This window comes from Microchirus variegatus (genome assembly GCF_963457635.1).
Source record: "Microchirus variegatus genome assembly, chromosome: 14".
Taxonomy (NCBI): Eukaryota; Metazoa; Chordata; class Actinopteri; order Pleuronectiformes; family Soleidae; genus Microchirus; species Microchirus variegatus.
Window position 1 is genome coordinate 12,104,017 of NC_139815.1, and position 20,644 is coordinate 12,124,660.

The 20,644-nt window shown below is 36.0% G+C and overlaps 2 protein-coding genes across 3 annotated transcripts; one reads left to right on the top strand and one right to left on the bottom strand.

The window, feature by feature from the left end:
* Nucleotides 1-2,856: 2,856 nt before the first annotated feature.
* Nucleotides 2,857-9,341, top strand: styx (serine/threonine/tyrosine interacting protein). 2 transcript variants are annotated; one of them, XM_083900943.1, is made up of 12 exons: nt 2,857-3,032; nt 3,391-3,423; nt 5,377-5,430; nt 5,522-5,619; nt 5,718-5,778; nt 5,883-5,919; nt 6,008-6,047; nt 6,174-6,224; nt 6,493-6,565; nt 8,108-8,201; nt 8,734-8,783; nt 9,154-9,341. In XM_083900943.1, the coding sequence occupies exons 1-12, from the start codon at nt 2,973-2,975 to the stop codon at nt 9,253-9,255; spliced, it is 753 nt and encodes a 250-aa protein (XP_083757069.1). In that variant the 5' UTR covers nt 2,857-2,972; the 3' UTR covers nt 9,256-9,341. The 2 variants fall into 2 exon arrangements, with proteins under 2 accessions (XP_083757069.1, XP_083757070.1); XM_083900944.1 differs by lacking the exon at nt 3,391-3,423.
* A 1,128-nt stretch (nt 9,342-10,469) lies between these two features.
* On the bottom strand, nt 10,470-12,771 carry gnpnat1 (glucosamine-phosphate N-acetyltransferase 1; the record flags this gene model as incomplete). Its single annotated transcript, XM_083900918.1, has 6 exons — nt 12,650-12,771; nt 11,548-11,711; nt 11,384-11,446; nt 10,997-11,124; nt 10,741-10,802; nt 10,470-10,617 (listed from the first exon to the last, which is right to left on the bottom strand). Exons 2-6 carry the CDS (start codon nt 11,699-11,701, stop codon nt 10,470-10,472), a joined length of 555 nt encoding a protein of 184 aa, XP_083757044.1. The 5' UTR covers nt 11,702-11,711; nt 12,650-12,771.
* Between the last annotated feature and the right edge of the window lie 7,873 nt (nt 12,772-20,644).

The following is a 20,644-nucleotide window of genomic DNA, read 5'->3' on the forward strand; positions in this document are numbered from 1 at the left end:
AGGTCTTTTGAGTTTGAGACACCTGGTGTAGTGGATAAGCTTACCCATGTTCCCATATGTAATCCTTTTAGATTCAAAATTCTTTATGCTCATATACTTAATAAACATGCAACAACATGACTAGTCTAAAAACTTAGACTAGTTTTAGTTTGTTCTTTTCTATGCAAATCAAGTGCACCACCTTTCGGCAGACGCTATTCACATGTGCTATTAAAATCCATCCTGAGCAATCCCATCACAAGTGGACAGCATTAAGGACAGGTCTGAATGCACCCAATATATTCTGAATGCATGTTGATGTGAAATATTGTTTACAGTTTACCTGTTTGTTTGTCTGTTTTATATTAAATGCACTTTAAAGAAGTTGCTTTTTAATAATTGTGTTGGTCAGGTGACTGCACAATGACAATAAAGACAATCTTGAAATATTTTTATTTTTGCATTAGAAACAGGGACCAAATAGCCTACTGCTCTCTTCATATTGGTGAAATACCCTGCGATAATGTTAACAAACGATGTTTGTTCATGTATTGACGTGTCATATAGCCTAGCTTTGACAGTTTTCATTCGCCCAAATAGCTTCGACAGTTGAAGATTTTTGAATTCATCTCAAGTGGTCTTAGCTTAGCATGCTAAGACCACTACAATGTCTAAAGCTAAATCTCCGCTTAGCATGCCAACATCTGCAACTCCATAAAACACATACTTTTTATAAGGTAAACACACCATCCAGCACATATACACTTTCTAAGGGCACTGCACTAGTCCATAGTGCAAGGAGGTGAGATCGGATCACAAGTGGTCACTCCATAAGGCATCCAGAACGCTGTCATATTTAAAGAGACAGTTTTTTTGGGGGTTTTTTAAAAATATGGTTGTATGAGGTACTGACACGATATCAACACTGACTATGTTCGTTACTTTTTCCTGCAGCTAGACAAGTTTTCTGGGCAGAAACAACTTTGTTAGCCGCACACTCCTCGCACCAAATTCCACAGAGAAAATCAGCAATTTTACATCATGGCACACAAGAGTTGTTGATCCACTGCTGCCTCCATCAGTTTGAATGTGTTATCTTGTGACTTCAGTGTTTTTGTCGATGAACTTTGGTGCAGGAGAGTGAACGGCTGCCAGCAGATAACATGGCTGTGAACAGTGTCCCTGCCGGCATCCGTTATCAGTGAGTGTGAGTATCCAGATCCTCGGCTGGTTCATGGAACTGGCAGTGCACTCGGCAAAAGCAGTGTTGATAGTGGAAGTACCTTGTGAAACTGCACTTGCTGTCCACTTGTGATGGAATCTCTGAGGACTGATGTTGTCTAAACAGGGTTTCAGTGTGTAGCCTACATGTGCAAGTAAATGCACCAGTTTCCATCGCTTGGTCAGCTGATATTCTGCATTGTTGTTGTAATGTGTAACCTGGATTACAGTAGAGATCGAGAGCCATACTAGTAGACACCTCATGAAACTGGAAACTGTATTTCCCCAGAAAAGGCAGGTGGGAATGTTAAGTCATGTTGGGTGTAAGAGCCATTTATGTATGTTGTTTTGTTTTTGGAACCTCCAACCACTTGGGTGAAGGAGGTGCTCTCCAAGCAAGCCAAGGTTATACCAGTTTTTTGACTGTGTGGATATTAAATTGCCTCCTTAAATTGCCTTCTTCTGATATGCCCTGAAAACATTGCATACATAATGACAGAGTAGTGCAGGAGTTTTATAACTCCAGAAGATGGCAGTAGTGCAACAACATGGATGCATGCTGCCATTGAACCTTATATGTAGAAGAAAATAAGTTAAATAGTTCAAAAAGTATTAAAAAAAAAAAAAAAATGACTCCAATACTCTCTAAAAAATAAACAAATGACTCCAATAGTCTCTAAAAAAATAAAATGATGCCAATACTCTCTAAAAATAAACAAATGACTCCAATACTCTCTAAAAATAAAAAATGACACAAATACTCTCTAAAAAAATAAAAGAATGACTCCAATACGCTCTAGAAAATAAACAAATGACTCCAATACTCTCTAAAAATAAGAAATGACTCCAATACTCTCTAAAAAAATAAACAAATGACTCCAATACTCTCTAAAAATAAGAAATGACTCCAATACTCTCTAAAAAAATAAACAAATGACTCCAATACTCTCTAAAAATAAAAAATGACTCCAATACTCTCTAAAAATAAGAAATGACTCCAATACTCTCTAAAAAAATAAACAAATGACTCCAATACTCTCTAAAAAATAAAATGACTCAATACTCTCTAAAAATAAAATGACTCCAATACTCTCTAAAATAAACAAATGACTCCAATACTCTCTAAAAATAAAAAACTCCAATACTATCTAAAAAATAAAATATGACTCCCAATACTTTCTAAAAATAAAAAATGACTCCAATACTCTCTAAAAAATAAAAAATAAATGACTCCAATACTCTCTAAAAAATACAAAATTACTCCAATATTCTCTAAGAAATAAAAAAAATACTCCAATACTCTCTACAACAATTCAATACAAGAGTATTGATTACAGCCTCACACTTCGGCAGCCATCTTGTGATGCGTTTCACTTGTAGTCGGAGCTCGGAATTTCCAACTTTCCAACTCTTATACATGGTTTGCATCCTTGTTTTCTCCGACTTCGCGGTCAGCTGGAGATAATGTCACTCCCCTTTCAAAAAATAAGTATTACAGTTAAAAATCTCCCTTAGTTTGTTTGTGCTTGTTTCTTTCAAACAATGCTGTATTACACTTTATTTCTCCGTGAAGTTTTATTTTGACGGTCTCTCTCTCTCTCTCACTCCACGTTTGCCTTGTGCCGCTGTGTCATGTGACACAGCGGCACAGAGCTGACAGGGGGCAGCAGCATGGCGGACATGCGTGTGGAATCTCGAAACAAATTGCATCGACTGTCCAGCTAACGCCGCCGCGAGAATCACTGACAGAGCGTGTACGAACAGACCGAAGAATGGACGAGGAGAACAAACTCCAGTTCCCGTCTCTGCCCGCGATCAAGGAGGAGCTGCTGGTGAGTGTGTGTGTTAGCTGACATGTCCACTGTGTTTGTCTGCCTGGCTAATCTGAGCTAACCTCCCCTCCAGCATTTTCGCCTGACACACAAACGATTCCACAAAAGGTGTTTAAGTGTGACGTGTGTATCTATGAAACACTCTTGTACATGCCCTTGAATACACTCGAGTTAATTTATTTGAAGCGTAATTGTACACTGCAAGTAGCCTAGCTCAACACAGCTAGCCACGTACGTACACAAAGTTAGCTGTTGTTGACTCAAGTCCCGTGGCAGGAATATTTCCAGATGCTGTCACATCAACACAGCAGGATTTTCCTCAGACTCTGATCTCCCTTAATATTTCTCATTTTAACAGGATTGGGCATATCCGATGAGACGAGAAATGCAGGTATGTATTGGTCTTCTGTCTGTGCATAAAGGCAAAGCTTGGCCAGAGGGGATTCCTATGACTATGACTCACATATACAGATACACACGTACCGGTCACGTTTTTAAGCAAACCTGTCCAAAGCAAATATATGTTCAATTACATGATGACAACTCCTTGCATTTAGCATGTAGACATGGTCAAGAGAGTATGATCCACTCCATACCAGCATCAGAATGTGGAAGATAGGTGACAGGGTGTTGGCACTCAGAATACTGAGTACAGTTGTAGTGGCGAACACGCACTTAATTCCAAAGCCACTGAAAGTCTTCAGCTGTAGTAAGGTCCCAATGGGCTCGACTCGTAGGTACTGTTTTAAATCATCAATCACAAAGGCAAGAGAAAGTCGTGTGACGGGTTTGCACATTTATTTCCACTTGCTGTACATCCAAGTTGCATTCCTGTCCACATGTATCCACGCCTGTCTAGGATCACTGATGCATAGAAATATTCCAGGTGGTGAATGACGATCAATAGGTTCAAACGGTAAGACAACGTAATCCAATATCACGTAGCGACCCGTCGGTCAAAAAACCAAACTCAGTACAGCTAAAACGGACACATACCCCAACCTGCTAGATATTTTCAGTACATATCTCCCGATCCCTCTTTCTATCATAGCCATCAAAGGTATCAAATTTTCCATGTTGCTGCCTTTTATCAGAACAATTTTAACACCAAAATGGCTATGAAGCCATGCATATTTAATTAAAGGCTTAAGGCCAACAGTTGACATTAACTACATTAGCTGTTCACAAATCACACCATAACAAGTAACCCTCGACCAACCATCTGAACCAACCCTAAACTAAACCTAACCCCACACTGGCTCCTACAACACTATGTCACAATAGGGCTGCAACTAACAGTTATTTACATAATCGATTAATCTGTCAATTATTTACTACTATCAAACGAGTAATCCATAAAATGTTGAAAAATCATCTGGAAACGATGAAGTTCTCAAACATGATTCCGTTTGAATGATTTCTTTGTTATATGGAGAAACCAAAGAAAACAGAAAATATTTGCATTTAAGAAACTGAAATTAGGCAACCTGTATTAATAATGGATTGAAAACAAACCTAAAACTGATTAATAGGTTATTGTTTCAGCCCTGTTTCTATGTTTCTATTGAGATTGTCACACATAACTTATAAGGTACACAGAGAATGGTTTGAAAAAGAGAAGTTCTCTGGGCCAAAATGTCTTACTGATGTCAGGCTGGTTTGAAAACAGTATGTAGAACCACAACACACCAAACCTGGGCCACAGCAGCAGAAGACCTTGACTGCAAACACACGATACTTGAAATAGTGGCCAGTGAGTGTATGATGCTGACATGTTTGGCCCGGTTTCGTTTTAATTCTCCAAAGACAATTTTCTTGTTTGCCTTTATTTGAAATGTGAATTAAATGAAAGTATACGGTGCGTATATAGATGATAAATTATTATTTAATAGATTACCAAAATACTACAGAATTAATTTCAATTAATTGGTCAACCATGTGGCTCCATTTTTAATGAAAAGTATTTTGACTGTGTCATTCTCTACCAGTAATACTGTTATTTACTCCTAGGGAGATTTCAAAGTAAAATACAGTCTTGATGTAATTTTCAACTATTTTATGTTCAGCTCCTGCTCCTGTTTAAAAATTTGCTGAACGTTAGGCATGTTGAAATCTTGGTACATGTCTCTTGTGTGTGGACAAAAACCGCAGTCAGTTGCCAATTGTTGCATCATTGCATTGCTGTGGAAACTAGTAGTAAGGACATCACATCCATAAAGAGAATCACTGGCTCATCCTGTGTGAATTGATGACGTATTTGTGCTTTGGCTCCCTCTTATGAACATAAATCCATGTTATGGTCTTTGTTAATTATTTGCTGTCTTGCTCTGTCTTTAATTTTTAGGAGATATTACCAGGACTGTTTTTAGGACCCTACTCTGCTGCAATGAAAAGCAAGGTATTTTTATTTTTATGAATTTTCTTTTGATACTGGGAGACAGTGTAACACAAACTCAGCCCATATTTTTGGATTCTGTCTCTTTTCCCAGCTGCCATTTCTGGAAACCCAGGGCATTACGCATATTGTATGTGTTCGCCAAGACATTGAAGCCAATTTTATCAAGCCCAATTTCCCTCATACCTTTAGGTCAGTGAATAAATACCCAAATAAGTGATGTCTGCATTTGATCAATTTGTTGTCCTTTTTTTTGTTAACGCGCACATTTGTATGCTGTGTCTTTGCAGATACCTTGTATTAGGTATTGCTGACAATCCAATGGAAAATGTAATACGATTTTTTCCTATGGTGAGTTATGAAATATTCCTACTTGGCAAGCTTTTAATTGGCTGAAATGAGATGTCTGGCTTTTATTTCATTGTCCCCCGTTTCATCATCTTCTTCTTCTTCAGACTAAAGAATTTATTGATAGCTGCTTAGCAACAGGAGGTAAGAATGCATGCAGCTTCCATTTTTATACTCAGAATGTCAAGTGGAAAGGAGTCGCATCAACAGACCTCTTGTATTTCTCTTAAAGGAAAGGTACTGGTTCATGGTAATGCAGGGATATCAAGAAGGTGTGTATATTTGCTTTTAAATTATAATTGCCCTAATCCTCTTCCGTATACGTATAACGTCTATACAAATACCTATATACTATGTGTAAATGTGATACCATCTGCTTTATTTATTCTTTCTTTTAGTGCCGCCCTAGTGATTGCATACCTTATGGAAACATTTGGAATGAAATACAGGTATTGGAAGATGACAGATGACACTTCAACGCATGACATTCAAACTACACAGTAGGATGTAGGGTTGCATACAGGCATTGTGGAAATGTTTGGAAAATGTTAACATTTTAATCTGACTTGAATAAAAAGGGTTAGGTTAGATTACAATTTATATCTGAATGGCTAACATGCACTTGTATAATGTGATACAATGATGTGTCCCACTCTAAGTAATGTAGTGTCATTGCAGAGACTATGGTTGTAACCATCTGTCATGTTCACTCTACAGGGATGCATTCAGCCACGTCCAAGAGCGGAGGTTTTGCATCAACCCCAATGTGGGCTTTGTGCACCAGCTACAGGTAAAGCTTGAGTAGAGACACAGCTTTGAATTCAGATTTATCAATCAATCAATCAATCTTTATTTATATAGCCCACAGTTTACAAAACATAGTTTGTCTCACGGGACGTCACAGGGTTGGTAACATCCTCTGTCCTTAGACCTTCAACCAGGGTAAGGGAAAAACTACCAAGGAAAAAAAAAACCTTATAACAGGGAAAAAAGGTAGAAACCTTAGGGAGAACCACAGGTGAGGGATCCACTCCCTGAACGGACCAAAACATACAATACACAATTACAAAGAATAACATTAAAAAAGTATTTAAATGCCAGGATCCATCTGGATCACTGGGTTTGTCGCAGCCTGTAGTGAAGGCTGTTGTGGTCAGAGAGAAACTAAGATGAAGACACCATCAACTACATGTTCAAAACAAACATGTTGTTGCCATTGGACGATTCTGAACGAAAAGTCATGTTATTTACATGTTTAGCAATATGTCATTCACGAGTGAACATGCATATGAGCTACCATTCACCACAATATAGATGTCAACTTGAATCTTTCTTGCCTCTCTTGCAGGAAGCTAAAATGAATCCCTGTGCCCTAAACATTCAGAACTAAATGTTAACGCAGACTGAAGTGTGGGACATGTAGGACAGAGATTTCACCATGACCAGAGTGTTAAAGCGGAACTAGACCGGAAGTTCCAATTAACGCTGTTTTTTAGTGTGTATCTGCGTCATTACCTTGTTTATGAAGCCCTGAAGGTTCTAAACAAACGGTTCAGCCATTGCTGAGAATGCTGTGTTTTATTGTAATCTCGGGCGAGATCTCTGAAAATCACATTATAGTTACGTAAACAGCGGTTCTCCGGAACAGCCGATCGTCCTGCTCCGGGCACTAGTCCGGGTACATCCGGTTGCGTACATTGAACCGCAGAAGAAGAATAACGTCCGTTTGTGGAGGTGTTTCACGAGCGACAGTGTCTTCTGACTCTGGGTCAAAGTCGTAAAAGGGACTGCGGCGGGGAGTCGTGAAGAAGCTATTTTTAAACACTGTTAAAACAATGTTTTGATAATTAGTAGCAGTGCATCCACCGTTCCAGAAGGGGGAGCTGCGCTACTGAGAGCGGGTGTGCTGAATGTCACTTCCGGGGTACTGGCCAATCACAACACAGTCTGTCTTCTCAGGCGAGATTTATGTCTGAAATAGCGCTGTTGACAAGTGCTTCAAAAAGGACAGATTTCTATCGGTTCATTTACAGCAACTAGGAGGTTTTTAACCATAAAAACACGTTAATATATGTCTGTAGACCTCCATAACTAACATATATGTGCAACAGGACCACTCTATGTGACCTTTAAAGAACTCATGTGATCTTGAAGTGTGCATCTTTTAGTGTTTTGGAATGAAACAGGGACTATCTTTGATGTTAAACCATGACAGTGTCTAGGTTTAAGAATGAATTGTAATGGCTGACTGTGAATGCATGCTGTGTTGTTATAACTGCTATGACAGTGTTAACTTGTACAGCTTTAATAATTATTATTATTTTCCCCCTAGGAGTATGAAGCAATCTACCTAGCCAAATTGACCATTAAAATGATGTCACCGATGCAGCTGGGTAGGTCCTTCCCCTTACATCCAGGAATGCCAGGTTTGTACTTAATACCTCCAGTCACTGCACATTCACTTCAGTCTCCTCATGTACATGTCCATTACTGGAGCAGCACAAGTGGGGATAAAAGTAGTGTTTCTTAGGTTAATTTGTTCTAGATGAGTACTGGGAATGAGATGGTATCAGCATTAAGTAATAACATTCTCAGGATTGTTTTCATATTTAAACAAAGTTAGACTCATCAGCAGAAAATGATTTCACATCTGACAGCAGTCATCTTAACATCATGAATGTTTTCATTTAAAATCACACTTGTATTCAAACACTTAAAGTGCTTGTGACTTGGTATATTTGGTATATCAGACTATGATCTATTTGTAATCCAGAGGGTTTTACACTTGTTTAATCTGACTCACCAGATAAAGATTGTTCTTATCTGTTTGAAAAAATCCCCCTCCGTATAGAAATACTAACATGAGTGCAATCTTTTTGGCTACACAGTAGAATAATACCTGCACCAACGCAGTATTGTTTTAAAACAAAAGTTGTTTTGTCGACATCTCCTCAACAGGAAGCCGTAAGCGCAGTCTGGAGGAGGATGAAGACTTTGGATCAATGCAGGTCACAGCAGCACAGAATGGATGAGCTTTGCATATATTAGCTGTGATACGCCGTGCACTCTGTTTCGTTCCTCTTTTTTTTTTCTTTTTCTTTTTTTTTTTTTACATTTTTAATGGGATTAAAAATGTAAAGATTTGAATTTTTTGTAAGGGGAAGGGATGCGGGTGGGAGGGGAACACTCATGTCTGAGACGTGGAGTACTGATGGGAAAGGGCAAATTTGATTATTGTTTTTTTTTTTGTTTGTTTGTTTTTCTTGATCTGTATGCACTGATGGGAGATTTTTTGCAGTTTTATAGTATTTAAAGCATTTTGCATTTGCAGCGGGACAGTATTGCAATAATGCACTTTCGATACTTGAATTTGTGTAGATGACCAGAATGGGGCAGAGAAAGGGAAAAGTAGCCAGGATGTTGCCCAGTGGAGGACACGAGAAGAGGAAACGAGCGCTAATACCTTTACTTTGGGAGTAGAAGGTTATGGACTAATATCAGGCTTAATATGAGATAGTAAAGAATGGAAAAATAACTCACTGCTTAATAAAAAGAAGTCTGACTGAGTGCTGTTAGCATTTTTTTCTTACTGAAATTATGTGCTGCTAATTCATTTACTGATTTATTGAAATGCATTTGCAGTCATTGAGAAGTAAGAGGCTATATTAAATCGTATTCCATCATTTAACAGACCTCCGGTTTACCGAGTATCTTTCATTTGTTTTTATAACTCAACACAAGAAAGCACTACGGAGTGATCATAGAATATTTTATTCTGGCTCTTACAAACCTGTAAATAAATTAGATTAAATATCATCCCCCAGTTCTTCAGAAACACAGCATAGTTATAAAACAATTACAAAAGCGTATAAATGAGTTTGTATATAAAAATCATTATTACCCATTTTTCAGATTCTTTCAGCTAATTGCAGTCAATCAAATATAAAACTTTAAAAAACCATTCATTCATCCCCAGCGTCCTAAAAAAAACAGTTTTCCTTTTATATTTTGTATTGAAATCTTCACAATAATTCAGCAACAACGGTCTGATACTTCAAGTCTTTGGAAAGAGCAGTGTGCACACAGACTGGTAAAAAAAATTGCAATATCTCAAGTAATTAGAAATTAACTACTTGCATTTCTAGAACGGGAAAAGAAATAAAGAAAGAAAAAACCTTCAGTTCTTTTGTTGACTCGCTTGTAACGATTGCAACAGATTCACTAGATGTCATTCATGCACACTTGATAATGTGGAATATAATTTTCCCCTAGGTGTAAACTCTTAGTTTCATTACAGTCACAGGTATGTTTTCTGTTTCTAAAAGAATTATAAGCAGAATGAATGACGTTGATGTTTGGAAAGATGTCCCCCTCCACCCTGGTGAGGTATCCATGGTTACCAAAGGGGTGTAGGTCTTTGAGTGTTGAGGAATGACACAGCACAGTCGCACTCGTCACTCCTGCCAGTTCTTCAGGTTATGTTAGTGTTATGACGTCCGAGTGTAGCCAGGAATAAGAGACAAATCACAGCAACTTTCTAAGCGACACATTTTTCCCTCTATGACCTTGCCCTAGATTTTCATATATATATAAAAAAAAGATAGGTCGCGAGTAGCTACAACCCCCTTAGCCTTTAATTGTATACAGCTGCTGGGCTGCACCCTCGGTGTCTCTGTGTGAAGCCGCTGCCGTCTTCAGTCGGAAAATCGACACTGCATGTAGGTCTCACTTGAGGCGCTGTAGCCAAACTTTTCATAGAAAGCCACGTTTTTGAGTGAACATTCCAGTGTGATTTTATAGCAGTTCAGTTTTTTGCTAAGAAGAGTAAGAGTTGAAACTAACCTGCAAGTCCAGAGAAAAAGGATGAGTTAGAAAATCACCATGAATCACACAATATGACCAAAACATCAGCATTATATAAATCACTTGCATATGTGAGCATATTGGGTCACAGAGTCTACTCACAGTTTGCCCAGCTGCTTCCCTCGACAGACATCACTGACTACTACCTCCTCCACCCGGCCTCGCTGCACACAAAAACACAATGACCTATTTTATGACATATACATACATCGATCCCATTCACCTGTTTACAGTTATAGTGTCAGGCATGTCAGGGTAGATGTCAGGATCAAGATGTGAAATAAAAATTCAAATACATGTATGTAATTATATTAACATATTAATAACTACACAAATTGACTGGTAAAGTCTCATTTACCTTTGCACAGGAGTGGATGAATTTGTGTTCTGTGATCAATGTGGCCGTGGCAACTACCTGCCCCAGTTTGGTGTCCTCCACCACAACAACATAGTAATCTCCCGTCTTCTTCATGTGATCAAACTTTTCTGGAAGCCAGAGACAACAAACTTTTTTTAAAACTCAAATTATCTGCTAATTATACTGAGATATTATTCTAAGTACAGTATATACTATATGATATGGTTGTACTTCCGAGTGCTGCCAAGAAAGTTGACTTTCAAACTATTTGTACTGTGTTAATTGGCCCTTTGTTCAGCCCTAGACTGTGTTATTAGTAAATGTAATTAATAACAACAAAAAACAAAAGAACAGGACTTTAACATCGAACATCAACAGCAAACCTACTCGTGAACTGTTCCGTTGTGACATCTCCTGTCTGAGTGAGTTGAGATAAAACCATGAAGAGCCCTGGAGCACAAAAACGTGAAGAAAACAACAACAAAATCAGTGTCGTCTTCACATTTTCCCTGGAATAGATATACTTTTAGGAAATCCAATGCCTGCTTTACCTCTATTGAAGTCAGCCATACAGAGCGGCCTCAGCACCAGGCCTTCTCCTGGGCTGGAAGGGGAGATGGGGGGAGAGAAGGACACAGTGTTGCTACTCCAGTCCAGCTCCTGAAGTAGAGAGGGATCAAACAGAGGAGTCTCGTCCAGCAGCATTCCACTTACTCTGCAGAAGAGACACACAAGACACATGCACATCCATTAAACACCTACAAGAAGGACCCTTTATTCATTTAGTGTAGCGGCTGCATAATTTGAAAGCAAATACTGTGAGCCTGGACAGGAAATGTTGCTCTGAGAACTGACAGTTAAACAGAACTTTGACCAGACAAACAAAATCCACACTGTACCATGTGTCATTGGCTGAGAAGTCAGCTGAACACACACACCCTTGACTTAAAAGACTCATCACATTACAACTAGCGATGAGGTTACACCTGTTTTTACGTAAGCAATTCATCCCTTACTGTCTCTGGATCTGATGATGTGTTCCAGGATATGTAATTTGAGAAAGGTCCAACCCTGCAGAAGTCTATTCACAGTGAAAGACCAACAGGCAGCATCGGTAGTGCCGTTCGTAATAGCTTTGGTTGGGTAAATCAAACTAATAGAGGCATTTTTACTATTTAGGCTTTTATGACATCAGAACACAGCTACTATATTTACCACCTAAACCATCAACCGTGGTATAAAAAAACACTGCCTATTTAAACTGAGAGAGAACGGTGCCCCTACAGTTTTGACTAGCAAATTCACTGATTCAATAAAAGCTGAAGAACAACGACTTGGATGACTGACAACCCACATAAGGAGCTTCATGGAGCAGCGCACACATGACATTAGTACTCGTGGAGGCTTGTGTTGTTTGGCTAGCTAACATTAGAGTTCATTCAGAAGATGATAAGTCGTGTAAAGCTAAAACTATAAAGTCACGTTCGGCTGAAGCGTTTAAACTTTTTTTGACTCGTGTTTTCTGACAAACAGCAACAATATAACACTTTCAGTCCAGTTTCGCTTCAGCTCAGCAGCTATAACTTCACACTCCTACTCCTACTCCTACTATCTATCATGCTAAGCAGCTAGCTAACCATGTTAATCACTTACCAGAGAAAACAACACACACAGGAAGAGTCGGTCCAGGCAGAATTCACTCACAGTGACGTGCAACACAATGATAACCGGGTAGATTAGCTATTCCTTTTGAATGAGGCTGGACTACATCATCAATATGACAGTCCTATGTGGGTGTTTTCGGCTGGTGTCACCGCCTAGCGTGTCGAGTCCTGGACATGACGTGGCAAATATGTCGGACGTAAAAGTGGGCGCAACCTGTGACGTCAGTAGAAACCTTGTCATTGAGAACATTCTTTTCTGTGATGGGAAGTTATGAACTTTTGTCTTGAGGAACATCAACGAGGAAACAATGGTATTGGAATCTGTAAGGATATAAAATGATCGGGGAAAGAATAAGGATGAGAATGAGGAACGACTTCGACCTGTAGTTTAAGAACTACTAACTGTTATTTCGGACTTCAAAACCAATATCGACAGCCTCGTACTTTTATGGCAAGCTACGGCTTGTCAAATTTTGACATGCTATAATACTATGACTTTTTTGTCAAATTTGGATGACATTTTTTGTTAAACTTTTTTTCCTCAAATTTTGAACGACATACTAACCTATGACTTTTTTGTCAAATTTTGGACAACAATATAGTACGACATTTTGGTCAAATTTTGGACATTTTTTAAAAACTTTTTTCCCTCAAATTTTGGAAGACATAGTATAGTATGACTTTTTTGTCATATTTGGACAACATACAATACTATGGCTTTTTTGTAAAATTTTGGACGACATACTAACCTATGACGTTTTTGTCAAATTTTGGACGACATGCTATAGTATGACGTTTTGGTAAAATTTTGGACATTTTTTTTAACCTTTTTCCCTCAAATTTTGGATGACATACTATACTATGACTTTTTGTCAAATTTTGGACGAGATACAATACTAGGACTTTTTTGTCAAATTTTGGACGACATATAACCTATGACTTTTTTGTCAAATTTTGGACGACATACAATACCATGACTATTTTGTCAAATTTTGGACGACATACTATACTATGACTTTTTTGTTAAATTTTGGATGACATGGTATAGTATGACATTTTTGTCAAATTTTGGACCAAAAATATTTTTTCAAAAAATGGTCAGATTTTGGACGAAATAGTGTAGTACATGGGTGTCAAACTCTGGCCCGCGGGCCAAATTTGGCCCGCCGTGTAATTTCATTTGGCCCTTGAGGCAATATCAAATTAACATTAGAGCTGGCCCGCCGGTATTATACAGCGGCACCGCTGCTGTAACACCGCATTGACCGCTAATACTACAAATCCCATAATGCTCTGCTGTTGTTTTGTATTCATTGTTATTTTATTTTCAAATTTATTAGCTTGTGGAAAAAGTTAATGTTGATATTTACCTCAGAAGGCTGCAAATAGAAAAGAGGCATTAAATGTTTTATTTAAATTTTATTTAATATGCCATTGATGTTTTTTAGTTTGTTTTTTGAAAGTTGATTTCGCACTTTTAAGTTATATAAGCGTTGCTTGTTCCATATTCAGTGTTAAAGCAAATCAGTGTAGCAAACTGAGCAATAATTAACGTTTTATTCATGCACTTTCTCTTGCTACTTCAAGGCTTGAATGTTTGATTCATTCATTATTGTTATTTTATTTTCAAATTTATTATTAGCCTGTGGAAAAAGTTTATTTTGATATTTACATCAGAAGGCTGCAAATAGAAAAGAGGCATTCAATTTTTATCCATCCATTATCTACCACTTATCCTGTATTTAGGGTGCATTCAATTTTTATTTAAATTTTATTTGATATGCCATTGATATTTTTTAATTATTATTATTATTATTTGAAACTCGATTTTGCATGTCACTATAAAGTTATATAAGCCTTGCTTGTTCAATATTCAATGCAAAACTTGTTTGGGTCCCTATTAAAAGGTTAATTTGTTCAACCTTGGCCCGCGGCTTTGTTCAGTTTTAAATTTTGGCCCACTCTGTATTTGAGTTTGACACCCCTGGTGTAGTATGACATTGTGGTCAACGACACAGTATAGTATGGCGTTTTGGTCACATTTTGGACTTTAAAAAAATTGTCAAAAAATTTGTCCGATTTTGGACGACATAGTATAGTATGACGTTTTTGTCAAATTCTGGACCAACATTTTTATTTTATTCCTTTAAATGGTCAGATTTTGTACGAAATAGTGTTGTATGACATTTGCTCGATGACATTGTATAGTATGACGTTTTGGTCACATTTTGGACTACAAAAATGTTTTCAAAAAAATTGTCGATTTTGAACGACATAGTTTGACGTTTTTGTCAAATTCTGGACCAAGACCTTTTTTTTTTTTTTTTTTAAATGGAAAGATTTTGGACGAAATAGTGTCGTAAGACATTTTGCTCGGTGACATAGTATAGCATGACGTTTTGACCACATTTTGGACTAAAAAAAGATTTTGCACGACATAGTATAGTATGACGTTTTTGTCAAATTTTGGACAAAATTTGTATTTTCAAAAAAATGGTCAGATTTTGGACGAAATAGTATAGTATATCATTTTGGTCGACGACATAGTATAGTATGACGTTTTGGTCACATTTTGAAGTAAAAAAATGTTTTTCAAACAAATTATCTGATTTTGGACGACAGTATAGTATGACGTTTTTGTCAAATTTTGGACCACATTAGTTTTTTCAAAAATATGGTCAGATTTTATACGAAATAGTGTAGTATGACATTGTGGTTGAACAACCAAATTAGTTTTTTCAAAAAATGCTCAGATTTTATACAAAATAGTGTAGTATTACATTTTGGTCGACGACATAGCATAGTATGACGTATCGGTAATCATTTTGGAGTAAAAAAGAATTTCCAAAAAATTATCTGATTTTGGACGACATAGTATAGTGTGACGTTTCTGTCAAATTTTGGACCAAATTTGTTTTTTCAAAAAAATTGTCAGATTTTATACAAAATAGTGTAGTATGACATTGTGGTCGACGACATAGTTTAGTATTACATTTTGGTCACATTTTGGAGTAAAAAGAAAATTTCAAAAAAATTATCAGATTTTGGACGACATAGTATAGTATGACGTTTTTGTCAAATTTTGGACCAAAATAATTTTTTCAAAAAAATGGTCAGATTTTGGACCAAATAGTTTTTTTCAAAAAAATGGTCAGATTTTAAACTAAATAGTGTAGTATGACATTGAGGTCGACGACATAGTATAGTATGACATTTTGGTCACATTTTGGAGTAAAAGAAAATTTCAAAAAAATTATCAGATTTTGGACGACATAGTATAGTATGACGTTTTTGTCAAATTTCGGACCAAATTTGTTTTTTCAAAAAAATGCTCAGATTTTGGACCAAATAGTGTAGTATTACATTTTGGTGGACGACATAGCATAGAATGACGTTTTGGTAATCATTATGGAGTTAAAAAAAAAGAATTTAAAACAAATATCCGATTTTGGACGTCATAGTATAGTATGACGTTTTGGTCAAATTTTGGACCAAATTTGTTTTTTCAAAAAAATGCTCAGATTTTGGACCAAATAGTGTAGTATGACATTGTGGTCGATGACATAGTTTAGTATTACATTTTGGTCACATTTTCGAGTAAAAAGAAAATTTCAAAAAAATTATCAGATTTTGGACGACATAGTATAGTATGACGTTTTTGTCAAATTTTGGACCAAACTTGTTTTTTCAAAAAAATGCTCAGATTTTATACAAAATAGTGTAGTATGACACTGTGGTCGACGACATAGTTTAGTATTACATTTTGGTCACATTTTGGAGTAAAAAGAAAATTTCAAAAAAATTATCAGATTTTGGACGACATAGTATAGTATGACGTTTTTGTCAAATTTTGGACCAAATTTGTTTTTTCAAAAAAATGCTCAGATTCTGGACCAAATAGTGTAGTATTACATTTTGGTAGACGACATAGTATAGCATGACGTTTTGGTAATCATTTTGGAGTAAAAAGAAATTTCCAAAAGATTATCTGATTTTGGACGACATAGTATAGTATGACGTTTCTGTCAAATTTTGGACCAAATTAGTTTTTTCAAAAAAATTGTCAGATTTTATACAGAATAGTGTCGTATGACATTGTGGTCGACGACATAGTTTAGTATTACATTTTGGTCACATTTTGGAGTAAAAAGAAAATTTCAAAAAAATTATCAGATTTTGGACGACATAGTATAGTATGACGTTTTTGTCAAATTTTGGACCAAACTTGTTTTTTCAAAAAAATGCTCAGATTTTATACAAAATAGTGTAGTATGACACTGTGGTCGACGACATAGTTTAGTATTACATTTTGGTCACATTTTGGAGTAAAAAGAAAATTTCAAAAAAATTATCAGATTTTGGACGACATAGTATAGTATGACGTTTTTGTCAAATTTTGGACCAAATTTGTTTTTTCAAAAAAATGCTCAGATTCTGGACCAAATAGTGTAGTATTACATTTTGGTCGACGACATAGTATAGCATGACGTTTTGGTAATCATTTTGGAGTAAAAAGAAATTTCCAAAAGATTATCTGATTTTGGACGACATAGTATAGTATGACGTTTCTGTCAAATTTTGGACCAAATTAGTTTTTTCAAAAAAATTGTCAGATTTTATACAGAATAGTGTCGTATGACATTGTGGTCGACGACATAGTTTAGTATTACATTTTGGTCATATTTTGGAGTAAAAAGAAAATTTCAAAAAAATTATCAGATTTTGGACGACATAGTATAGTATGACGTTTTTGTCAAATTTTGGACCAAATTTGTTTTTTCAAAAAAATGGTCAGATTTTGGACCAAATAGTGTAGTATGACATTGAGGTCGATGACATAGTATAGTAGGACGTTTTGTCACATTTCGGGCTAAAAAAAAAAATTTCAATAAAATTTCTGATTTTGGACGACATAGTATAGTATGTGGTTTCTGTCAAATTTTGGACCAAAATGTTTTTTTCAAAAAAATGGTCAGATTTTGGACCAAATAGTGTAGTATGACATTGAGGTCGACGACATAGTATAGTATGACGTTTTGGTCACATTTTGGGCTAAAAAAAGAGATTAGAATTTTTTTTTCGATTTTGGACGACATAGTATAGCATGTTGTTTTTGTCAAATTTTGAACCAAATTTGAAAAAATGCCATACTATACTATGTCGTCCAAAATTTGACAAATTTTTTGAAAACCATTTTTTGGTTTTAAAAAGCGTCATACGTCGTCCGAAATATGACTAAACCGTAATACTGTTCTATGTCATCCCACTTTGACAACCTTTGAGAGAAAAAAAATTTGGTACAAAATGTGAAAAAATGCCATACTATACTATGTCGTCCAAAATTTGACCAATTTTTTGAAAACCATTTTTTGGTCTTAAAATGCGTCATACGTCGTCCGAAATATGGCTAAATCGTAATACTGTGCTATGTCGTCCCACTTTGACAACTTTTGAGAGAAAAAAAATTTGGTCCAAAATGTGAAAAAATGCCATACTATACTATGTCGTCCAAAATTTGACAAATTTTTTGAAAACCATTTTTTGGTCTAACAAAGCGTCATACGTCGTCCGAAATATGACTTAACCGTAATACTGTGCCATGTCGTCCCACTTTGACAACTTTTGAGAGAAAAAAAGATTTGGTCCAAAATTAGAAAAAAAGGTCATACTATACTATGTCATCCAATATGTGACACATTTTTTGAAAACCATTTTTTGGTCTAACAAAGCGTCATACGTCGTCCGAAATATGACTAAACCGTAATAGTGTGCTATGTTGTCCCACTTTGACAACTTTTGAGAGAAAAAATGGTCAGATTTTGGACCAAATAGTGTAGTATGACATTGAGGTCTACGACATAGTATATTATGACGTTTTGGTCACATTTTGGGCAAAAAAAAAAAATTCAATAAAATTTCTGATTTTGGACGACATAGTATAGTATGTCGTTTTTGTCAAATTTTTGACCAAAATTCTTTTTTTCAAAAATATGGTCAGATTTTGGACAAAATAGTGTAGTATGAGATTGCGATCGACCTCCAGTATAAGATACATTGTGTTTAGCTCAGATGGTAGAGCACCTAATCTACCCCATGTGTTGAAATAGTGGTCCTTTCTGAAGCCTGGTTCAAATCCCACACCATGCGGTTTCTCCTGCATGTCATTCCCTGCCTCCTGCTTCTTCCCACTAAACTATCCATTAAAAAGTCAGAAGCGCTCAAAAAAATATTGCCCAATTTTGGACGACATAGTAAAGTATGACGTGTTTGTCAAATTTTGGACCAAAATAATTTTTTCAAAAAAATGGTCAGATTTTGGACCAAATAGTGTAGTATGACATTGAGGTCGACGACAGTATAGTATGACATTTTGGTCACACTTTGGAGTAAAAAGAAAATTTCAAAAAAATTATCAGATTTTGGACGACATAGTATAGTATGACGTTTCTGTCAAATTTTTGACCAAATTAGTTTTTCAAAAAAATGGTCAGATTTTATACAAAATAGCGTAGTATGACATTGTGGTCGACGACATAGTTTAGTATTACATTTTGGTCACATTTTGGAGTAAAAAGAAAATTTCAAAAAAATAATCCGATTTTGGACGACATAGTATAGTATGACGTTTTTGTCAAATTTTGGACCAAATTTGTTTTTTCAAAAAAATTGTCAGATTTTAGACCAAATAGTGTAGTATGACATTGAGGTTGATGACATAGTATAGTAGGACGTTTTGTCACATTTCGGGCAAAAAAAAAAAATTTCAATTAAATTTCTGATTTTGGACGACATAGTATAGTATGTGGTTTCTGTCAAATTTTGGACCAAAATGTTTTTTTCAAAAAAATGGTCAGATTTTGGACCAAATAGTGTAGTATGACATTGAGGTCGACGACATAGTATAGTATGACGTTTTGGTCACATTTTGGGCTAAAAAAAAGATTATAATTTTTTTTTCGATTTTGGACGACATAGTATAGTATGTCGTTTTTGTCAAATTTTGGACCAAATTTGAAAAAATGCCATACTATACTATGTCGTCCAAAATTTGACACATTTTTAGAAAACCATTTTTTGGTTTTAAAAAGCGTCATACGTCGTCCGAAATATGACTAAACCGTAATACTGTTCTATGTCGTCCCACTTTGACAACCTTTGAGAGAAAAAAAATTTGGTACAAAATGTGAAAAAATGCCATACTATACTATGTCGTCCAAAATGTGACAAATTTTTTGAAAACCATTTTTTGGTTTTAAAAAGCGTCATACGTCGTCCGAAATATGACTAAACCGTAATACTGTGCTATGTCGTCCCACTTTGACAACCTTTGAGAGAAAAAAATTTTGGTACAAAATGTGAAAAAATGCCATACTACACTATGTCGTCCAAAATTTGACACATTTTTTGAAAACCATTTTTTGGTCTTAAAATGCGTCATACGTCGTCCGAAATATGGCTAAACCGTAATACTGTGCTATGTCGTCCCACTTTGACAACTTTTGAGAGAAAAAAAATTTGGTCCAAAATTTTAAAAAAAGGTAATACTATACTATGTCATCCAATATGTGACACATTTTTTGAAAACCATATTTTGGTCTAACAAAGCGTCATACGTCGTCTGAAATATGACTAAACCGTAATAGTGTGCTATGTCGTCCCACTTTGACAACTTTTGAGAGAAAAAAAATTTGGTCCAAAATTAGAAAAAATGCCATACTATACTATGTCGTCCAAAATTTGACCAATTTTTTGAAAACCATTTTTTGGTCTAAAAAAGCGTCATACGTCGTCCGAAATATGACTAAACCGTAATACTGTGCTGTCGTCCCACTTTGACAACTTTTGAGAGAAAAAATTGTCAGATTTTGGACCAAATAGTGTAGTATGACATTGAGGTCTACGACATAGTATAGTTTTGGTCACATTTTGGGCAAAAAAAAAAAATTCAATAAAATTTCTGATTTTGGACGACATAGTATAGTAT

What these genes read in the sequence shown, in the direction of transcription:
- styx (XM_083900943.1), top strand. Translation starts at nt 2,973, where the DNA reads ATGGACGAGGAGAACAAACTCCAGTTCCCGTCTCTGCCCGCGATCAAG. An exon ending in GCTTTGTGCACCAGCTACAG is followed by an intron (nt 6,566 to 8,107) that starts GTAAAGCTTGAG and finishes TTTTCCCCCTAG; the next exon opens with GAGTATGAAGCAATCTACCT. An exon ending in AAGACTTTGGATCAATGCAG is followed by an intron (nt 8,784 to 9,153) that starts GTCACAGCAGCA and finishes GAATTTGTGTAG; the next exon opens with ATGACCAGAATGGGGCAGAG.